The sequence below is a fragment of the Oryctolagus cuniculus genome, chromosome 6, assembly GCF_964237555.1.
Source record: "Oryctolagus cuniculus chromosome 6, mOryCun1.1, whole genome shotgun sequence".
Taxonomy (NCBI): domain Eukaryota; kingdom Metazoa; phylum Chordata; class Mammalia; order Lagomorpha; family Leporidae; genus Oryctolagus; species Oryctolagus cuniculus.
In genome coordinates this window covers 128,993,501-129,016,332 of record NC_091437.1, presented here as the reverse complement: position 1 = coordinate 129,016,332, position 22,832 = coordinate 128,993,501, and the positions used below count along the sequence as shown (strand labels likewise).

The following is a 22,832-nucleotide window of genomic DNA, read 5'->3' as shown; positions in this document are numbered from 1 at the left end:
TTCTGCTATGCCCCTCTGTGGCCAAACTGCACAGCAAATTCACTCACCATCACATATTTAGTGAAAAAGAAGTAATTACATCTAGAGAGGAATACAGGTTTCTTCATGGTACAAGAACAATTACTAATAATAAGAAAGCAGAAAAACTTAGGTGTGTTAAGTACATTTTCCACTAATTCTATCATAAGACAGTTATCATTATTATATTCATTTCAATATTACCCCCAAGCAATTGGTAACTCAATGCAATGAACTCTGCTTTAAAAAAAAAAAAAAAAGGCTCTCCTAGCATCTTGATATTCATGTTTGCTTCCAAAGACAAGATCACAAAAATTAGATTTCGAAATTAATTCAGCACTTGAGGACTTTTTTACTGGCGACAAAAGCAATTATCTTTGTGTTCTGATTAAATAATTTAATTGGGGAAAAATGGATTTACAGTGAGAAGACTCGATAAGAGGAATTTAATTTAATATGGTATTTCATCAAAACCTACCAAATGGATCTATATAGGCTGTAGACACATTTTTTTTCTAGCTGAATCTTAAGTTGTTTCAATTTAGCTATAAAAGAACAGAGGATACTCTGCTGCCTTCTTTATGCACTAAAACAGCATTAAGGACTGAACTAAGATAATAAACCAGTAACTCTGAGTAAAACATAAGGGTTGCACTACATGGTTTTCAACAAAAAGTCAGTCTGAAATATTCCAACTACTTTCACTCATAAAATTTCATTATTCATCAGATAATAAAATACTTTAACAATCATTAATCTGTTTAGAGACTTCTGACACCTACAGTATTGTTGGTGTATATGAAACCTTTCCTTCTTTGACAACTTAAACTTGGATATGTTTTCATGAGCAATTATTATGGGTGATTTTCATTTTTTGCTAATATGACATAGAAGTCATCTGCTTTACCATAAAAAAACCTGATCAAAGTTGAGTTGCAGATTTATGGTTAAGATTAGCTCTCTGAGAAAAGTCTCAGGTTAAAAGTCACTTGAAAGAGTCCTTTTAAAATAAATACTGCCTATAATTAATGTACAGTAATTTATTACTCTTCTAGTAATTTCTCCTAGAAAGCAATTCAGAATAAAATATAATCTAGTTGTCTGTATTTATACTGCTTATTTCTACCACTTGAAAAATCATAGCTAATGTCATAACACAAACACTACATATCCCATGTCAACCAGCTCAAACTATTCAAAAAACAACCCAAACTGTTCTTTCCAAGAGCAATAGTTATATAATTGAAGCTTAAAAATCTTAAAACCATTTATGTTCAGTACACAAAGTTAAAAGGCTCATGATTTAGAAAGAAAATTTCAGTTGTTGTAAGATCACATCTTCTGATTATATACTCAGTCATTTTCTTCCTTGGGTTTTTTCATCAAGAATAATTTGTTAGTCTATTATCTTTATTTCTCCCTCAATATTAACTGAAATATGCACATCTAGTCATTTTTAAAAGAATCTAGAGAGAATAAAAAATTAAAAGACCTTTGTATCTAATTTGGATTAAAAATAAAAATTGAATATGTAGAATTGCACATTCATGTAACTACTTTTCATTCATCCTATCTCCAAAGTAACTACTTGAATAATTGTTTTGGGCTAATCTTAAAAGTAAATCAAGTACTTGACTATATATGAAGATCAGTAGAACCAGTTGTAAAATAATACATGTCTTATAAGACTAAACACTTAATAACTTAAAAGGCAGGGATATTTTTCTTAAAGCAGCAGTAACTCTCTACTGATTAATGGGTAGTTTCAGATAATTTAAATAATAGTAAAAGTAACTAAATTGGCAGATTGACCTTATGGAAGCAATAGAAACTTCACAGTTTAATGTTTAATTGAAGCATCAGAAAATTTTATATTTTAGTAAGGATACTGAAATTACAAGGATGTGAACAGCAAAAGAAACTTGAAGCAAATGCAAAAGTGTAGTGATACAAATTCATACAACCCCCTCAAAAAACAGATATTCTCATATTTTAAAACTGCTACTTACTTTAACATCAATTCCTTACCATGCCAGTAACAGCACTATGTCTACAGTGAATATACAACTACTCCTAAACACATGAATTTTTCACATTAAAGAAAGGGATGGAAATAAAACACGGAAAAGATTTACAAAGGATGAGTACAAATCTTAAAACTCTGGTAGCTTCAGGCATGGAAAATTTTAGAAAACCATGGTGCCTCTTTTACTTCAATATAACATGCAATACATATTATTTGCTTACAGTAAATTACAGATATCAAAGGTATATATTTTAAATAAAAAAATCTTAAAATGTAGATATCCCATTATAGTATAATAGCCTCACATTTCATACACTGTTATATTGTTAAATTAGTCTGAAAATGAAATACAAAAAAAATTAAATTAGCTGACTGAACAGAAGTACTCTAAGAAAAAGTATAATTTTATAAGAAATAGATTGCTATTCCATATTCAAAAGTCCTAAATACATTTATCATCAGTAAACATATTAAAGGCCAACAATTAAAAGCGTCCTTTTAATTTGATAAACTGGTACATATTGTCTAATGAACATTTTTTAATCTCTAAAATAGGCTGCCTCACACTGTTAAGAGATCCTCAGAGGAAGCGCACAGTAAAACAGTCCAACATTCTATGCACTGTTAGTTACCCATCAGTTTCCAGAAGCTTTCAGGGTATTACTATGTTCACAGAATTCCTTTCTCAGTCTTTCTCCACATACATTTAGTTAAAATGAGGTATATAATGTAAGAAATGCTCAAAAGCTAAATAACATAAATATGTGAAAAACTGAATGGTAACACTGCATTTTAACAGCATTCTTTAATAGAATACCTCTTCTACTAGATACCAGAGAAACCACTTAACACATATGTTCAAAATTTAACAACCTTCACCACAAAAACAAAACCACTGGCAATGTGATAGGAATTTATAACAAAGAATCCTCCCCAACTAGCCAACCTAATACAAAGCATTATCAGCAGTTCCAAAATACAGCTTATTTAAAAGTGGTTATTGATCTACCCTGCAGAGAGAAATACCTTAGACCTAGAAAACATCTCCTGCATGTTTCATATGAGCATGCATGATTGCTAATTCCATTTTCTAAGGAATCACATATGAATAGATAGCACAATCCCTATATATGCAACGTAATCACTGCTGTGTTCACAAAGAAAAACCTAGCTGAGATTTTAAGTTAATTACTTACTTATGAGAAAAGGGAAGAATGAAGCAGCCCAGTAACTGTGTTATGTTTCAGAGGCAAAGCTAGTTAAATTTAAAATGCTTTTTGTGCTTTGAAGTAAGCTTATTTTCTTCTTAGGATCAAGTTAGGATACTACATAAAATTTTATATTTATGGTAAAAAAAGATAACACCCATATAATACTAACATTTCAATATAAAACAGTAATTTCAGATATTCAACATCATCATTTTGAAAAAAGCAATATTAAAGAGAATATAGTTTAGCTTTACTCACCTTGCATTGTTCAACGTTTGTCCAAAAAGCTCATTTTGTAAAATATTTGGTGGGGATGAAAAAACCCCATGAAAATGAGATAAAACAGAATTGCAGACCTGGCGCAATGTCTCAAATTGCATTTTCTTTTTTTTTTTTTTCCTTCTCTTATTTTCCCTTACCACCTGTCTTTAAAGTCATCTATTTGCAGACACCATCAAATAAAAACATGCCAATCAAGTTCCATATTTCTCCTGAGCTCTGTAAAAACTGTGCTTAAATGAGCAGAGGTTGATAGTTAATTGTACAGTCATTATTCTTCTAATTCAGCCGGAGAAGATTCAGTAGTCGTGCAGCTTTCGGCTTTCTCCTGACTGTAGCAAGAATTCTAAACAGCAGTAAGCTTTTGGGCATTCCCAGCTGAAGTGTGAAGCAGAGCTGCTTTCATGTACTCTACTCATATTTCTCTAAGCCTATTAAAAACACGCAACGAATAGATGCTGTCGTCAGGAGTTTCAGCACATCTGGCTGCCAGCAAAAAATTACAGAAGTAATAAAAATGGGAATAAGGTATCTTCCCAACGCTACTACTGGGTAAGAGGAAGAGAAATTATGCATTTCCCCAATCTCTTTCTCTCTTCTGAAAAATGAGTAACTCCTGCAACACAGCACCTCTCTTTAGTTGCTGCATAGGACCAGAACACTCTAAAAATAAGTGGTAGATCCTTCTTTTGATATCATGAAGCAATAAAAACATGATAGACAATAGAGATTTTATAACCTACATTTATAATGTCAATTCTAAAGTGAAATGCATGCATTTCAAAAATATGTACTTAGTCATCTTAATTTCTTATTTAAAGTGTTTTCATTGTATTTTTAAAGGAAAATGAATAATATCCAATCTGGTTCTCTTCTAAAGGCTACACATAGTGACTACATGGTTAGTCAAGTAATTTTTGGAATGAATTATTCCTACCAATTAAAATTCACCTAAACAATATACATTAAACAAAACTTTTACATAGATGAAAAACAAACAAGGAAACAGACACACGTCAACTACTATTAATTTACTTCATAGCAATATTTAGAAGAAACTATTTCCTGAAGGTCCCCACAGTCCTAGAATATCCCTACATCATCATCCATTCTCAGCAACTCTTTTTCAGATAAAATCTTAGGCTATTCTACATCCAAGTGCATCCACCCTGTTAAGAAAGATCTCCAAGAGTAGTGTGGAGACCAAATTTTAACAATCAACTCACTTATGGAGATGCTTACTAGATGTATTGATCTTTGGAATATTTAAGATTCAGCCCTTTTAGCCCTTCTTTACCTCAATTCTTAGCCATAACCCTCTCTATCTCCTTCCACATATATATTACTATCAATAAATGGACACTTAAATGAACTAAGAAGCTTCTATAAACTGGTGAATTGTTGATATGAGTAAACCAATGACAAAGAATAATATAAAGTAAACATGTAATACTGAGATGTTCAATTACAAGTTTTCCTCAATAAAGAAGGCCCCATTTTGATTATTCTCTATTATTTCATATTTTTACAGGTGCACATCCATTTATTTGCACGCTCACATTTATGAATACATAAATAATATTTCCTATTATTTAAGTATTTCTAAATTTATCTCTTTACTATCCATAAAACATATGTTTTAATGCTACTATCATTTTATAAATAAAAAGAAAGCCTTTCATGAATTAAAGATCATAATGTAAAGGAAGTATTTGGAATGAAGTTCTTTGCTTTAGAATGCATTTCCTACACCTCTTCCCTATCATCCTGTTTTCTATATAAGTGTATATATGTATGCATGCATTCAAACACAAATATACACACAAAGCACAACAATTGTAAATAGGCCAGTCTATATAGATGAATAGGCAAATAACCTACAATGTCAATTTCTACAAGTGGAAACATAGACATCTTTTAAATTCTTATTTTCAAGTTACTTTCACAGTTCACACTATCAATGATGGAAAAACACATTTCAATGTTCCCCTTGTGGGTAGATTTCATTTCTATAACTAGTCAAATGCACGCCTGCCAAATAAGAAGGTGATCATCTGCAAAACACTGGTTTTCTTAAAAAGCAGGTTTCTTAAGTGTTTCAAAACTGGATCTGAAGGCAAGATCATAGAAATAGCTTCGAAAATGGGGTAAGCAATGAAAATATCACTAGAATGAATTTTATAAATGGATTATTTGAACAGTGAACAATATTTCAACTTCCTCAGAGATTTATTTTCCAATTCTCACTGTACAACACTCACACTACTGATCAGCTTTTTCTTAGTTCCTCAATGTCCCAGAACTGATTTCTTCCACCTTCCCACCCCATCACCACATTTTACTTATTCCTACTCATCATTAAGAGTTCAAATGTAACTGTGTTATAAAGATTTTCTATAACCTTTTTGTACCCCTATTTTGTATTTTCCTTATACCCTGCACTTAACACGTCATAGCATGGGGTATAAATCTGTAAAATCTTTACTCGAAAAAATGTTTATTGTCTCAATTCTATGAAATTAAGCCCTGCATTCTGTCTTACTTATCTAGCACAGGGCCCAGTAGAGAGTAGAGATAAAATAAACATTTGTCAAATAAACAAATGTCTAAGTTTTATTGAAGTCAATTATTTTTCAACCATAGGCATAGATTGAAAAGGAAACAAACTTGGGCCTCCCTTTAGTTCTTAGCTTCTTGTTTGTTTCCTTAGCCTATCATATCATACAGTAATGCTCATAATATATAATATTCACAATATATAATATAATGTTCATGAATTATAATGTTCATAAATAAAAGAAGCACCAATATTTACAACCAAAAAATTTGAGGGGTTGGTGCTGCAGTATAGTAGGCTAAGCCTCCACCTATGGCACCAGCATCGCATATGGCGTGGGTTGGTGTCACTGCTGCTCCCCTTCCTATCCAGCTCTCTGCTTATGACCCAGGAAAGCAGTGGAAGATGGCCCAAATGCTTGGGCCCCTGCACTCACATGTGAGACTCGGAAAAAGCTCCTGGCTCTTGGCTTCCAATAGGCTCAGCTCTGGCTGTTGCAGCCATTTGGGGAGTGAACCAGCAGATGGAAAATCTTTCTCTCTGTCTCTCACTCTCTCTCTCTGTAACTCTACCTCTCAAATTAATCTTTTTAAAAATGGTGTTTTAGTTGAACTTTATAATTTTTATGAGTATACTATTAGAAAGGTTGTTTACAGTTAACATCAGTTTTAGATTTTCTATATAGTGCAGGCTAACAAGTAATATTGGAGACTTCTATGAGAACAGAAAGAACCTTCAAATTCAAATGGCCTGTAGTTTAAATCCCAACTCCAATGCTAATTAGCCTTGTTACCCCAGAATGTTAACGTTATATATCTGCACTATGATTTCTTCAAATACATAGTCAGCTTCATCATTTACCTCAGAGTTGTTATTGTGAATATTAAAACATGTTAAATGTATAAATGCATTTGAAAATTCTAAAGTACATATTCTTCGCTAATCATCTTACTATGAACTATTTAAGAAATGAAATTACTGGAACCTGAATTTTAAAATTATGCTTAGGTATCTTGCTAAATATTTAGAGTTTTATTTGCACAATTCCCTAACTATTAGATGCTGGGATATGACACTTAATGATTATCCTTTTCCAGGAAAATTAGATAAATTCAGAATGTTGTCCAAGTAAAATCACTCCATGTTTACACTGAGTCCTTCGGAAAGGTATTAACTCTCACTAGTGGTATGGTTGGTGGCAACTGGTTTCTCAGTAACTGTTCTATTGGAATCTAGCATCTCACTAGAAATAACAGAACTAATAATAGTTCTCACGGAACAGGTGTTAAGAAAGTTTTTGGCATCAAGGTAATTTCATTCAAGACAATATCTAAAAGCCTGTCAACCTGAAAAGGTTCAATCTAAAAGCAATTAATAGGGGCTGGCACCGTGGCTCATTTGGTTAATCCTCCACCTGCGATGCCGGCATCCCATATGGGCACCAGGTTCTAGTCCCGGTTGCTCCTCTTCCAGCCCAGCTCTCTGCTGTGGCCGCGGAAGGCAGTGGAGGAGGCCCAGGTGCTTGGTCCCCTGCACCTGCATGGGAGACCAGGAGGAAGCTCCTGGCTCCTGGCTTTGGATCGGCACAGCACCAGCCATAGCAGCCATTTGGGAAGTGAACCAACGGAAGGAAGAACTTTCTCTCCGTCTCTCTCTCTCACTGTCTATGATTCTACCTGTCAAATAAAAAAAAGCCATTAATAAGAATATATTTTTGCCTATTGAATTGTCAAAATATTGTCCAGAAAATGGATATTCTCATATCATATTTACAGGTAGAAATGTACATTGCTATAACCTTTTTGAGGAATACTTGGCAATATGTTTCAAAAGGCTTTAAAAATAATCAAAATATGAGAGAACACTGGAACATTATACAAAAAGTTAATATTATTTACCTCTGAGTAAGGACATTTCAGATTTTTTTCCATTACACTTATTTTATGCACTAGCCACAAAAAAGCCACAGTTTGGGGCCAGTACTGGGACATCTCCAGTAAAGCTGCTGTTTGCAGTGCCGCATCCCACATGGGTGCCAGCTCAAGTCCCAGCTGCTCCACTTTCAATCCAGCTCTCTGCTATGGCCTGGAAAGCAGTGGAAGATGGCCTAACTCCTTGGGCCCCTGCACCTGTGTGGGAGACCCAGAGGAAGCTCCTGGCTCCTGGCTCCTGGCTTCAGATTAGCACAGCTGCAGCCATGGCGGTCAATTTGGGAGTGAACCTGGGAATGGAAGACCTCCCCACCCCCCCGCGCGCCTCTCCTTCTTGCTCTCTTTCAAATAAATCAATAAATCTTTAATGTAAAAAGCCCAAGTTTAATCTACATACAATGAGGGGCTCTACAATTATACTGAAATCATTAACCATCTTCATATTAAATTTGATGTTGGTCCATGAACTTTTGCCAAGCAATGCCCAAGTAAATAAAATATTATTTATTAATTTTCTTCATATTATTTATATTGCCATCCATTAGTAATGGTCTCTCCTTTATTAATAAGTCCCTAGGAGCCAGCACTGTGCTGTTGTGAGTTAAGCATTTGCCTGCAGTACAGCATCCCATATGGGTGCTGGTCCCAGTCCTGGCTGCTCCATTTCCAACCCAGCTCCCCGCTAATGGCCTGGGAAAGCAGTAGAAGATGGCCCAAGTGCTTGGGCCCATGCACCTATGTGGGAGACGCTGAGGAAGCTCCCAGCTCCAGGCTTCGGACTGATTCAGTTCCAGCTGTTGTGGCCATTTTGGGAGTGAACCAGTGGATCGAGGACCTCTCTCTCTGTTTCTCCCTCTCTTTGTCTGTAACTCTGCCTCTCAAGTAAATAAATAAATAATTTTTAAAAAGTTCCTAAAATCCTATAATACATGAAATTTTAATCAGTACCATGAAAGATCCAAAAGAGAAGGGAAGCCAAAACTTAGCACTAACTTCTTTATACCATCCTCAAAAATATTTTCAGTGAAGCCCTTAAGTTAAAATTATTTAAGAGTCTTGGTTTACAAATGCCTAATGGCTGTTAAGCTATATATCTTAAAAATCTATCACATGGGGCCAGAGCTGTGGTGCAGTAGGTTAATCCTCTGCCTGCAGCGCCGGCATCTCATATGGGCGCCGGTTCTAGTCCCGGCTGCTCCACTTCCAAACCAGCTCTCTGCTGTGGCCTAGGAAACCAGTAGAAGATGGCCCAAGTCCTTGGTTCCCTACACCCATGTGGGAGACCTAGAAGAAGCTCCTGGCTCCTGGCTTTGGATTCGTGCAGCTCAGGCCGTTGCGGCCAACTGGGGAGTGAACCATCGGAAGGAAGACCTTTCTCTTTGTCTCCCTCTCACTGTAATTCTACCCCTCAAATAAATAAAATATCTTTAAAAAAAAAAGAATCTTTAAAAAAAAAAGAATATTAACATAACTTGAAAAATTAAATGAAAGAATCAAAATCAGGAGCCTATTCTCTACTAAATTAATGATAATACAAGCCTCTTACATAAGACACAATCACCGATGACATTTTTATAGTCACAAAGATGTCTGGCCTTAGTTTTCATTCTTAAGAGTACCAAAATGTTTCTATTAAAATTTTCTACATATGCAAAAATCTAAACATAACTCAGCTAATGAATTACTGAATATATACAATATATATACAATATATATAATCCATAACATAAACCTCTAAAATGCTAAAAGAATTTTTGTTATCTTTAAATATATATCTATATTCCTATCAATATAATAGAAACTGTATCAATTCTTCCACTGCTTTCTTCTTGTTTCATTGACTATCTGAAGGACCTGATTAATTAAAATGCTAAGGATTATAAGAAAAATAGTCCAAACAAATATTTTTAAAAACAGTATCTTCCTATGTTTTGAGAATTAAACTTTTCTTTTATAAATATTTCCCTGAGATAAGGATCATAGAACCATTCACCTCTGGGGAAAAACAACAACAACAACAACAAGGAAATAAAAGGCTGACAATGGTATTCCTAACAAAAAGAGGAAAGAGAATGTATCCAAAAAGGATAATTTATCCTACCCTTCAACTTTGGATGAAACATACAGTATATTCAGGATGGAAAAGAAGAAGAATGGACAAACCTAAATACACACACCAAAAATCTATAGTGCATCTAAACTACTAGTACATTTATTTCTAGTCACAAATTCAGATAAAAATCAGAAAATAGTTCAAAATACAACAATTTTCATAACAAGTTTCTAAAACTTTGTTGATACCAGTGGGTTTTTGATATACAAAAAAATTCTATGGTATGTCTCAGAGACAGAACCCTGTATATATCCCTAGCTCTAACCATGAGTCTGCTAAACAGACTCATAATGCAGTTTCTACCATCCAAATATGAAAGAAAAAGAGAGGCATACTGAAAACCAGCACAAATATATGAAAGCTCCACCACCATTACCATTTCTCTGACAATTCTGTAGGATATAAATATGGGGATGCCTATCCTTCTCTATTTTCCCACCAGCTGCATTATTCTGAGAGGTATTACAAGATTGTTTCAATAGTCCAGTACCACAGCAGCTCTTGCCAGAGCACTGTTCCCTCCTAAAAACAGTAGCATAGATATCTTTCTCATTAGATGTAAGAGTCAGGCAATAGGATATCAGATCTAGATTGAAGCTCCATGATGAGAATGCCCAGAGTGACACCTAGAGACTATGCCAATTAGAAGAGAGAGCCAACATCTCTGAAGAAATCTTTTGGTAAATCTTTCCTGTGTTAGGACTGCTAGTATGAAGTATATATTCCATTGTACTATCAAGAGAACTACTGGAAGCAACACAACAATTTCAGGGAGCTATATCAACATGAATAAGATTCATTGCATCTCTAATAGTTACATTAACCAGGCGCCACAATAAAAAAAATGTTTATAGTCTTTAGGACTTTAAAGACTCAGATCTAAGCTTACAAACTGCCTCCTCAAAACACTTCTGCTCCCTAGTAACTTCTAAGATCATTTAAATCATTCAGTGCATTGAATACTGTTATTATATGGAAATATTAGAAATAATCATTTACACAACAATAAATGTGTTTCAGCAAAATATGGGAGCAAAGTGAAAGACTATACAACCATATAGGCCTCTAAGAGTTCCCATCTTTAATTCCTTTCTCTCATGTAATTCCTTTTTACTTGGAATATTACAAAAAAAGGAGAGCATGGTCTTCTCTGCAAAGACAACCTATTTCACAAATACGAATATTTGTGTCAACTTTGACATCAGCTATCATAAAAACTGCCTTAGAAGCTTTAAGAGGTGGATGGGTATTGGGATGCAGTGGGATAAGCCACTACTTGCAACACTCAGAGCCCAAATTGGAGTTGAGTCCTGGCTACTCTGCTTCTGATCCAGCTTCCTGCTAATGAACCTGGGAAGGCAGCAGTTGTTGTTTTAAGTATTTGGGTCCCTCCAGCCATGGTGGAGAACCCAGATAGAGATCCTGTCTCTTGACTTCAGTCTGGCCCAGCCCTAGCTATTGTAGGCATTTAGGGGAGTGCATGGAAGGTATTTGTTTGGGGGGGGGGGGGCACTCTGTCTTTCAAATCGATAAATAAATCCTTTTAAAAAAGAAGAAGAAGCTTTAACAACATTAGGCTATGTTAACCGGCTGAGTGTAAGTGAACAATGAGGAATCAGAAGTTACTCTTTTCCATGGCCTACCTTCTTCTTCCTTTTTATCTTTTTCTGTCCACCTCCTTTGGTCAGTCAATATGCCCAAGAGAGCACTGTTGAACTCCTACATCTACTTCTAAAGAGGCTCAACTTAGAGGCAATAATAATGAAGATGATTCCAGTGGCCTTTTTTTTCTTCATTCCAATTTCAGTATAGGCAAGTCTTTAGAAAGCTACTGAAGAATGAATTGATCAGTGTTAGTACTGTGATAAAGGTGCAGGCAACTGTTTAGTCCTCAAGCAACAGCTTTAATTGTCTTTAAAAGGTTTCAAGCAGAGGACATCAGTGATTGGGGGTGGAGGAGATTGAATTATGTAGATTAGTTGACTAATAAGCTCCCTTTAAAATTTTATGCTGAATTCAAAATATCTTCCACTCCTATCATGTTGTAGTTACAAAAGGGATTACATCAGGCAATTATCTCAAATTTCCCTGGATCTCTGCCGCAATCTGTATTTAGTAGGACTTTAGGTTCCTGCCAAATGACTTTGTCTATATGAGGAAGTACCCAGGGGATATCACATGTGCTTCCACAGTTCTCTAACTCTTCCACTCCTACATCCTCTTCAATGGAATGTGCTGATTATAAAGCCACTTAAGAATGAAGCTTCACCATTTGCTGGTATCCACAGTATGTATTCCAGTTCCCAGCCAAAGGTGGTTAATCACAAGACTACAACAACTCGGGCCGGCACCACGGCTCAACAGGCTAATCCTCTGCCTGCAGCATTGGCACACTGGGTTCTAGTCCCGGTCAGGGCAGCGGATTCTGTCCCGGTTGCCCTTCTTCCAGGCCAGCTCTCTGCTATGGCCCAAGAGTGCAGTGGAGGATGGCCCAAGTGCTTGAGCCCTGCACCCGCATGGGAGACCAGGAGAAGCACCTGGCTCCTGCCTTTGAATCAGCACGGTTCGCCGGCTGCAGTGCGCAGTCTGCGGCGGCCATTGGAGGGTGAACCAACGGCAAAGGAAGACCTTTCTCTCTGTCTCTCTCTCTCACTGTCCACTCTGCCTGTCAAAAAATAAATAAATAAATAAAAGACTACAACAACTCAAGGTGCTGTTTCATGCAAGTACTGGGAGAATGAACCACTGTCCGAATTCATTCATTCAACTTGTATTTTTGAAGTACTAATTATAGTCTCCTAGGCTTCTAAGTATGATAAGCCCACAGGAAGAGAGAAAAAGGGATATGGAGAGAAAGAGGGGGAGAATGGGAGAGGACGAACACAATCTCGGCCCATACTGGAGTTTCAATCTAAAGTCTAACAAGGAAGATAGGTACTAAATTAGTAATTAATTGTATACGTTACTGAGGATTATGATTAGAAATGAAAAAGAACTTGTAACTACAGTCCTGAAACAGTCTCAGAGTTCAGAAGTTCAGAGGAAGCTCTCCTGGAGAAAGAACCATTCAAGATAAGAACAATGGAATGATAAGCCTTGGCCAAGGCAAGAGTGAGACAAAGGTCAAAAGATGGCTTCAATTATGGTATAATTAAAGAACAAGGACAATGCACGGAGAAATCAAGCAACTGGAGTAGGAACAAGAGCCACATCCTACAGGATATGAAACAATGTTGACATTTTGATTTTTAATCAAGTCCATGAATAATTTTGTGTTTTGCGTTAACAACCCTACTTTGAATCAACAAATTCACCAAGTCCTAGTGGTCAGAATGAAAAAGACTCGGAAATGAACAAAAAATAAAGAGAAAATACTACCAAAAACATACCAACATGCCATCTTACTACATGGAAATGCAGAGATATCAGTTAGACAGCTAATACAATTTTTAAAAAAGCTACTGCAATGATCAAAGCAATATACTCATTTGTTTGGATTAAAGTGATCACAGTAAGATGGAAAAAAACTAACAAACTAGAAGGGTAGATGCTAAGTAAATAGAACATGGTGACTGATTGTCTATGGAGATATGAGAAGGTCCAGAAAGGAGGAAAAACTTAGTCTCAGATTTCCCAAGCAGAGAGTCTTAAAATTTGCTGAGACAGAGAATGCTAAAGGGGATGGGGTAGATTGAAGGAGTTGAAAAGGGAAGATGATGAGTTGTTAAATTTGAGGTACATATAAGACAAAAAAATATGGATATGTAAGTAATGGATATTTGGCACTAGAGTTCAGAAGAAAGCCTTAAGCAGAAGATACAACTTAAGGAACCATCAGCATGTTAAGTAATGATGTCAACCACACAAGTAGATGACATCTTCCTTACAGACAATTCAGAATGTAAAAAGGAAAATAAGAGGTTTAAGACAACATCAAAGAATTAAGTTCCACATTAAACCATCAGATAAACTTTTAGGAGAAGCCAATGAAAGAGACAGAAGAGGAGTAGCCACAAAGGCAGAAGGAATGTTAAGAAAGTGCAGTAGCTGGCAAATCAACAAAAGACAATTTTTTAATAAGAAATTATATGTTCAATTCTGTGTTGATACATGTCATCTGGAATTTGAAGAATTGCTGCTTATAAGCCTATTCTTCCAAACAGTTCTCCTGAAATTAATTCTTTTGGCCTGAAATCACTCAATACATAGGATCCAGATCTAACCTATGAAAATTGTCTAGGAACTTCTACCATCAAGTCCCTCTCCTCCCTTTGCAAATGACAACGAAACAAAATTTTCACTCTTTATTCAACCAAAACATGAGCATGCAAATAAACTTATGTAAATATATATAGATATATATCTTTCAATCCAATCCTAAAAAATTTTAAAATACAATTTTCTTGGCCCTTAGAAATATACAGTGATCAAGATTAATCAGAGATCTGTGAGTGAGATCCCAGTGGAAAGAACGGGCCATCAAAGAAGGAGGTACCTTTCTCTGAAGGGAGGAGAGAACTTCCACTTTGACTATGACCTTGTCTAAATAAGATTGAAGTCAGCGAACTCAAAAGGCTTTCATAGCCTTGGCAACTCATGACTAGAGCCTAGGGAGATTTCTGACGCCATAAACAAGAGTGTCATATTAAGTCAACAACAGGAGTCACTGTGTACTTATTCCTCATGTGGGATCTCTGTCCTTAATGTGTTGTCCAATGTGAATTAATGGTATAATTAGTACTGAAACAGTATTTTACACTTTATGTTCTGTGTGGGTGCAAATTGATGAAATCTTTACTTAATATATACTAAATTGATCTTCTGTATATAAAGATAATTGAAAATGAATCTTGATGTGAATGGAATGGGAGAGGGAGCGGGAGATGGGAGGGGTGTGGGTGGGAGGGAAGTTATGGGGGGGAAAAAGCCATTGTAATCCATAAACTGTACTTTGAAAATTATATTTACTAAATAAAAGTTTTAAAAAAAGAAATGAAAGGTGAGTATAATGTAAAAAAATCTGTCCTATCAATTTTCTTTTTCTTAAGATTTATTTACTTGTTTGAAAGTCAGAGTTACACAGAGAGAGGAGAAGCAGAGAGAGAGAGAGAGAGAGAGGTCTTCCATCTGCTGGTTCACTCCCCAGATGGCCACAACAGCCAAAGCTGCGCCAATCCGAAGCCAGGAGCCAGGAGCTTCTTCCAGGTCTCCCATGTGGGTACAGGGGTCCAAGGACTTGGGCAATCTTCTACTGCTTTCCCAGGCCACAGCAGAGAGCTGGATCAGAAGTGGAGCAGCTGGGTCTCAAACCAGCATTATAAGGGATGCCAGAGCTTCAACAGGGTGTTAACTAGCTGTGCCACAGCGCCGGCCCCTGTCCTGTCAATTTTCTATCTGGCTTATTCTTCTATATAACAGTTCCTTCCTAAAATATCTAGTTTATTTATTAATGGGTCTATTTTCAAAGTTCCTTGACCCCAATGCTATTTGAAATGGTAAATAATTAGCATTTATTTTAAGTGTGAATCAAGTCAGCAATGATTTTATCACTATATTACTTCCTCATCTAAAACAAACCTCCCTTGATCTCATATTGCAATCGAGGTATTAACTCTTGTTTTCTACTCCTCTATACAGCAAGTTGTTTGTAGTTTCTATGGCCATTTTCTCATTTCACATCCTTTCTCGATCTATATTAATAAACTTTTTACCTCTAATACTCTATTGAGATTGTTCTCACCAATGATTTACATATTGTCAAATTCAATAGACAATGCTCTATGTTTTTTTAACATGACGTCCTTGTAGCATTGACATAAATATTATGCTGTCCATGTCTCTTAGATCATATTTTCTCTTCATTCCTGAAACATGTTTTCCTGATTTTTCTCCTGCTTGGTGGTACTTTTTTTCTTCAAGTCTTTTGCTAGATCTCTTAGAGAGCTAACTGTTGAGAATCCTCAGGGCACTTTTTTTCATTCCTGTGACCCTTCCTATTCTTTAACTATAGGTTCTCCCTTGGTGACATAGTGCCATGACTTTAAATATTGTCTATATATGGTATCCTTGCTTTTAATTTCTTCTAAAACTCCAGACTCATTTCACCATATGTCAATTTGACAGCTCCAAAAGAAAATCAAAGGGACATCACCAACACAACATGTAGAACAGAATTCCTGGTTTCCTCATTCAAATTGTTGCTCTCCAATTTTACCTGTCTTAGAACACCATTATTTACCTAAGTGTTACCCTCTTATCTTCTTTTCTTTCACACTCCACATACATATTCATCCATCAGTAAGTTCCATAAATTCTACCTTCAAAATGGGAAACAAAAATAAAAAGTAAATATTGTTTTAAAAGAGACACAAATCCATCAACATTTTCTATCTCAACTAATACAATTCTAGTTAGCTCCCAAAATTTCTCTCAAGGACTACCTCAGTAGTCTCCAACCTGCATGAGTCTTATTCCTTATAATCCATTCTCCACAAAACACAATGACTATATAAAATAATAATAATTATTATATTTATAATACTAATAACGTATGTTTCTTCCATACTAAAACCTTACATGAGGGGTAGGCATTTGTCCTATTAGTTAAAACACCTGGCTCATGGCTCAGTCCTGGCCATTGTGGCCATTTGAAGAATAACCAAGTGGCTACAGGACTGATCTCTCTATCCCTCTCTTCCCCACACCATGCCATTATGTCTTTCAAATAAATAAATAAATGAGGTTTTAAAAAAATACATAAAATGTAAACTTATGTTTAAAGTATTCCAAGATTTTTTTAAAATAAAATGTAAATTTATGCTTGTAAGTACCCCTCAGAATTTAAAAGAACTACTTATGTTTTGGACATAAACATAATATCAAAATCTAGTATTATCTGAAAGAATGAAACATTAAAGCAAAGATCAAAATATGTCTAGAAAAAAGAGGGAGATACTTCAAGCACAAAGGTCAAATTTTCATAACTGTTCTCATTATGATTCCAATTCTCATCAAACAAAAGAAACCAGAAAAAAAAAACATTTTAACACATTCCAGACAGAATTTTCAAACTATACCTCAAAATTTTCAACTATGTTAATAAATTTGTATCAGTGAGTGTTAGATATGTGTCACTGAACTGAAAAAACAGTTGTTTTGCATCACAGTAATTTTGATTCCCTACCCTCTATAGTCTTATTATCTTTGCTGTATAAAAATATACCAGAAATGGGGCCAGTGCTATGGCGTAGTGGGTAAAGTCGCCGCCTGCAGTGCCGGCATCCCATATGGGTGTGAGTTCAAGTTCTGGCTGCTCCACTTCCAATCCAACTCTCTGATATGGCCTGCGAAAGCAGCAGAAGGCAGTCCAAGTCCTTGGGCCCCTGTACCCATATGGGAGGCCCGGAAGAAGCTCCTGGTTCCCAGCATCGGATCGGCACAGCTCTGGCCATTGTGGTCATCTGGGGAGTGAACCAGCAGAAGAAGACCTCTCCTTCTCTCTCTCTGTAACTCTTTCAAGTAAATCGATAATAATCTTAAAAAAAAATAACAGAAACTTTTTATGATCCATATAACTAAAATCTGTTAATTCAGTTCTATCAACATAAATCAAGTCTTATACAGAGAAAAGGAAGACTACAGTGGCTAAATAAATAGAATAAATGGGAAGTCAATAAAAATTTGAGGATATTAATGTGGGAAAATAAGTTGAAAACTAACACCTAAGAAATAAACAAAAAAATGTTCATGTGGAAATACAATAAAAGAAAGAAGAAAGAAAAATTGAAGGGGTTTGTGTCAGTAGAGAGGGGAGGTCACCCTACAGTTTAATTTTCCAGTTCAAGCACTGTGTAATTAGGTAAGCACAGTGAGAACTGTTCCACAAATAACCTTCAAACCAACCTTGAAAGACCTTTTTCCAGACAAGGCATTCCAAATCATACCTCAAAACTTCCAACTGTGTCAAATAACATATACAACTGAGTCTCAGGTATATTACAGAAATAAAAATAGTTGATTACAAATAACAGCAATTTTGACTTTAGGTTATTTTTTCTGTCAGCTCTTCGAAAAAAATTAGTGTAGCCATGGATTACTAAGGAATAAATCCACATGATTCTATACTAATGTCATTAATAATAAACTGCATTCCAGAACTGAGAACAAGCACAATTTATCTTGTATTCAGATATCCTGAGATACACAGGACTAATTTCCTTCTTCAGGATTCCTAGGGATAAAAGCTATCACACAAAATTAAAACAAAAAAAAAAAAAAAAAACACTAATAAAACATTGTAAAACCACACACACATATAAAAATGGATACTTTATTAGACAAATCTATACATCTCTTATAAATAAAAAAATACTATTTCAAAACTCCTAAGCTTTAAACCTAATCTCTCAATGGTTGCTGCATATTTGTAGGTAAATGTTACTATCAAAATATGCCAGGATTACTTCAAGGAAAACTATTTCTCAATCTGCTAAATATTAAACATACTCCCTGCTATTCAAGGGGGGATGTTTTGCATTTGCTTATTGTGAAGAAAAGAAATAAGTAACAACAAAGTTGAGGACAAAACGCAGAAATAAAGTGAAAAACAGGCAAGAAAAGATGACCATATACAATTAAATACTCTATCGGTGGAGAAAGTGACTATTAAAAATTTCAACTCAAATCTAGCAGTTCTCAAAAGTGTAATCCAGTGACCTCAGCAAAGTTTCGAATGCCTTTTCAGAGGATCTGCAGGTTCTAGACTATATTCAAAATACTAAAATGATATGTCTTTTTTACTCTCTCTCATAGGTATACAATGGAGTTTTCCAGAGCCTAAATTATCTCAAGATACTGAATACAGAAACTGTCCTTCACTGAATCAGACACTCAGGTTATTTCCAAAAAAATGTAAAATAATGCCATTTTCTCAATAGATTTTCTTCTTTTTGTTTAGTTTTTAAACATACTCTAAGAATTTGTTAGAAACACTTTGTGGAAAAGTGGAATAAAAAGATAAGGGGTTTTTTTTTTTATTAAAATCCACGCATACTTTTTCACAATACACATGTTTCATGAAGATTCGTCACATTAGCTTTCCATTATTGCAAAAGATATCACAATTTTAGTGGCTTAAAAAAGATACCTCTCTGGCCAGCGCCGCGGCTCACTAAGCTAATCCTCCGCCTTGCAGCGCCGGCACACCAGGTTCTAGTCCCGGTTGGGGCGCCAGATTCTGTCCTGGTTGCCCCTCTTCCAGGCCAGCTCTCTGCTGTGGCCAGGGAGCGCAGTGGAGGATGCCCCAAGTGCTTGGGCCCTGCACCCCATGGGAGACCAGGAGAAGTACCTGGCTCCTACCATCTCGGATCAGCGCGGTGCGCCAGCCGTGGCAGCCTTTGGAGGGTGAACCAACGGCAAAGGAATACCTTTCTCTCTGTCTCTCTCTCTCACTATCCACTCTGCCTGTCAAAAAAAAAAAAAAAAAAAAAACCTCTCTGTAACTCTTTCAAATAAATAAAATAAATCTTTTAAAAAATTCACTAAAATTTATTAAATGTTATATATTTTTCCTTTCTCTATATCAACTTACTTTAAAGTGACAAAAATTATACATATTTATGAGGCACTGTGTGATTTTTTGATACATGTACACATTGTACAATGTTAAAATCAGGGTAAACATATCTATTTCCTCAAAATCCTTTCTCTTAGCTTTTCTTTTAGAAAAAAATAGGTAATGTTTTACTATTATCTGTGGTCACCCTAATGTGCAGTAAGACACCAGAACTTCTTATTCCTATCTACTATAACTTAGTACCCATTAATCTACCCAATCCTTCTCTTCCTCCTCCTTTCCCAAGCCTTCAGTAACTCCTACTCTAGTTCCAATTGTTATGAAATTAGCATTTTCATAATCCACATGAGGGTATACCAAAAACAAGTCATAGAAATGGAATTAAAATCCATGCCAAGCTTCTTCAAGTTCCATGCCAAGTTCTTCAATCCATGCCAAGCCAGTTCAAGTCCCAGATGCCCCACTTCCAATCCAGCTCCCTATTAATGGCCTGGGAAAACAGCAAAAGATGACCCAAATGCTTGGGCTCTTGTACCCAAGGGGAAAGCTGAAGTGGCTCCTGGCTTCAGATCGGCTGGGCTCTGGCCATTGAGGCCATTTGGGAAGTGAACCAGAGATGGCAGACCTTTCTCTCTGTCTCTCCTTCTCTCTGTAATTTCACCTCTCAAATAAATAAATAAAATTTTGAAAAAAAAAAAAAAGAATTAGTGAGACATCCTCCAGGATGAATTTAGCTACAATAGCTCATAAAATTGTGACAGTAAAAATGTCCATATGCTTAATAATAAATAAATAAGCTAAACAACTCTATATCCATTGAAGAAATTGAATTAATAGTTGTTTCTTCAAAACTTAGCTACAAGAAAACCCCACAACCACAACCATTTTTCATTAGAGGCAAATTCTGCCAAACATTTCAAGGAAATATAATAATTGTTACACATAAATTCTTGCCAAAAATTCAGATAGAAAATCACTTCCTAATTCATCTTATGAGACCACATTCACTGGTGATAACATAGCCAATGATATTATATGGAAAAAAAACACACATGAATATTCCTTATGAACATAAATGTTTTAAATTCTCTCACAAAATGTTATTAAGAGAACTCCAGTAATACATAGAGTACCAACATCATATTTAAAATGGGGATCACAGGAATACAAAATTAGTACAACATAAGAAAATAATCAGAATAATTCACCATAAAAACAGACTGAAGAGAAAGAGTTGTTTTATCACCTGTTGCTGGAAACAAGTGCTCCCTATATAGGAAAAATAAACTTGAATTCATACTTCAGCATATCCATAAGGGAACTCTGAATTTTTTTAACATGTACATAAGAAACGTAAAACTACAAAGCCAACATAGAAAATATGAAGGAATATTAAACCACTCTTACTCAATACAATATTGGAAATATTAGCAAGAGCAATTAGGGAGGAGAAAGAAATAAAAGGCATCAATGAAACTGGAAAGGTGGAAGTTAGAACATCTGCATTTGCAAATGTTACAATGCCGAACATTAAAACCCTACACAATCCACCGAAAGCTGTTAAAGGTGATAAACTAATTCAGTAAAGTCATAGGATACAGAATGAATACCCAAAGCCAGTACCATTTTTATAGCGCAACAATTAGCTAACTGAAAAAGAAATCAGAAAAGCAATCCCATTCACATTAGCTACAAAAAGATCAAAAATTTAGGATTTAATCAAATAAGTGAAAAATCTCCACAATGAAAATTATAAATCATCAATAACACAAAAAATGAAAATATATTCTTTGCTCATGGATTAGAAGAATTAATATCATTAAAATGTCTATATTACCTAATTATATGCAATTGCTAGCAAAAATCAATGATATTCTTTACAAAACTACAAAAAACAATCCTAAAATGCATCTGGAGTCACAAAATACCCGAAATAGAAAAAGCAATATGAAGAAAAAAATTAATCTGGAGGTATCACAATACCTGATTTCAGGGCTTACTACAAAGGTATAGTAACTTTAATAGCAAGGTAGTGGCACAAAAGTTGGCACTTATGATCCACTGAAAACAGAGTCTAGAAATTAACTCTTATACCAGAGAGTCTAGAAACTAACTCATACACATACAGCCAACTGATTGCTGACAAAGGTACCAACAACATCCTTTGGAAAAAGGATAGTCTTCTCAATAAACGGTGCTAGCAAAGCTGAACATGCATATGTAGAAGAATGAAATTAGTTCCCTACTTCACACCATATACAAAAGCCAATTCAAGTTGGATCAAAGATCTAAATGTAAGACCTGAAACTATGAAGTTACTGGAAGAAAATATAGGGAAAACACTTAAAAACATTGATATAGGCAATGGCTTCTTAGATAACACTGCAAAATCTCAGGCAACAAAAGCAAAACTAGACAACTGGGATAACATGAAATTTCAAAGCTCCTGCACAGCAAAGGAAGCATTCAATATAGTGAAGAGACATCTGATACAGGGGAGAAAATATTTGCAAGCTCTTTGTCCAATGAAGGATTAATATCCAGAATATATCAGCAACTCAAAAACTCAACAACAACCAACCAATCCAGTTTAAAAATCGGCAAAGGACATAGAAAACCCTACACAATCCACCAGACCTAAATAGATAGTTCTCGAAGGAAGAAATACAATAGCCAACAAATATAAGAAAAATGCTCAATATCACTAGCAATCAAAGAGATGTAAATCAAACACAAAGAGATAGCATCTCACCCCTGTCAGATTGCTATTATTAAGAGTGTAACAAATACTGGCAGGGATGTAGAGGAAGGGGGACTCATATACTGTTGGTGGGAATGTCTATTAGTGCAGTCACTGTGGAAAACAGTATGCAGAATTCTTAAAAAAAATAGAAATGGAACTGCCCTATGAATCCAGCAAACCCACTGCTGAGTATATACTCAAAAGACTCAAACACAATGTATCAAAGAGATACCTGCTCCACCATATTTACAGCAGCACTACTCACAACAGCCAAAATATGAACTCAACCAATGTGTCCATCACCAGATAAACAGATAAAGAAAATGTGTTATTTATACACAATGGAATATTACCCAGCTATAAAAATGAAATTCTGTCAT

The 22,832-nt window shown here is 35.4% G+C and overlaps 1 protein-coding gene across 44 annotated transcripts in view; it reads right to left on the bottom strand.

The window, feature by feature from the left end:
- RIMS2 (regulating synaptic membrane exocytosis 2) overlaps positions 1–22,832 on the bottom strand; it is a 701,736-nt gene that overhangs the window by 430,576 nt on the left and 248,328 nt on the right. For 2 of the 44 annotated variants that reach the window (XM_051844723.2, XM_051844721.2), the window contains exon 1: positions 3,514–9,446. The exons of 30 other annotated variants lie outside the window; for them this stretch is intronic. In XM_051844723.2, the coding sequence (XP_051700683.1) occupies positions 3,514–3,635 (122 nt within the window). In that variant the 5' untranslated portion in view covers positions 3,636–9,446. Of the gene's footprint in view, positions 1–3,513; positions 9,718–16,373; positions 16,457–22,832 lie in introns of those variants that run through there. 12 more of the 44 variants (XM_051844725.2, XM_051844727.2, XM_051844717.2 and 9 more) reach the window with 10 other exon arrangements.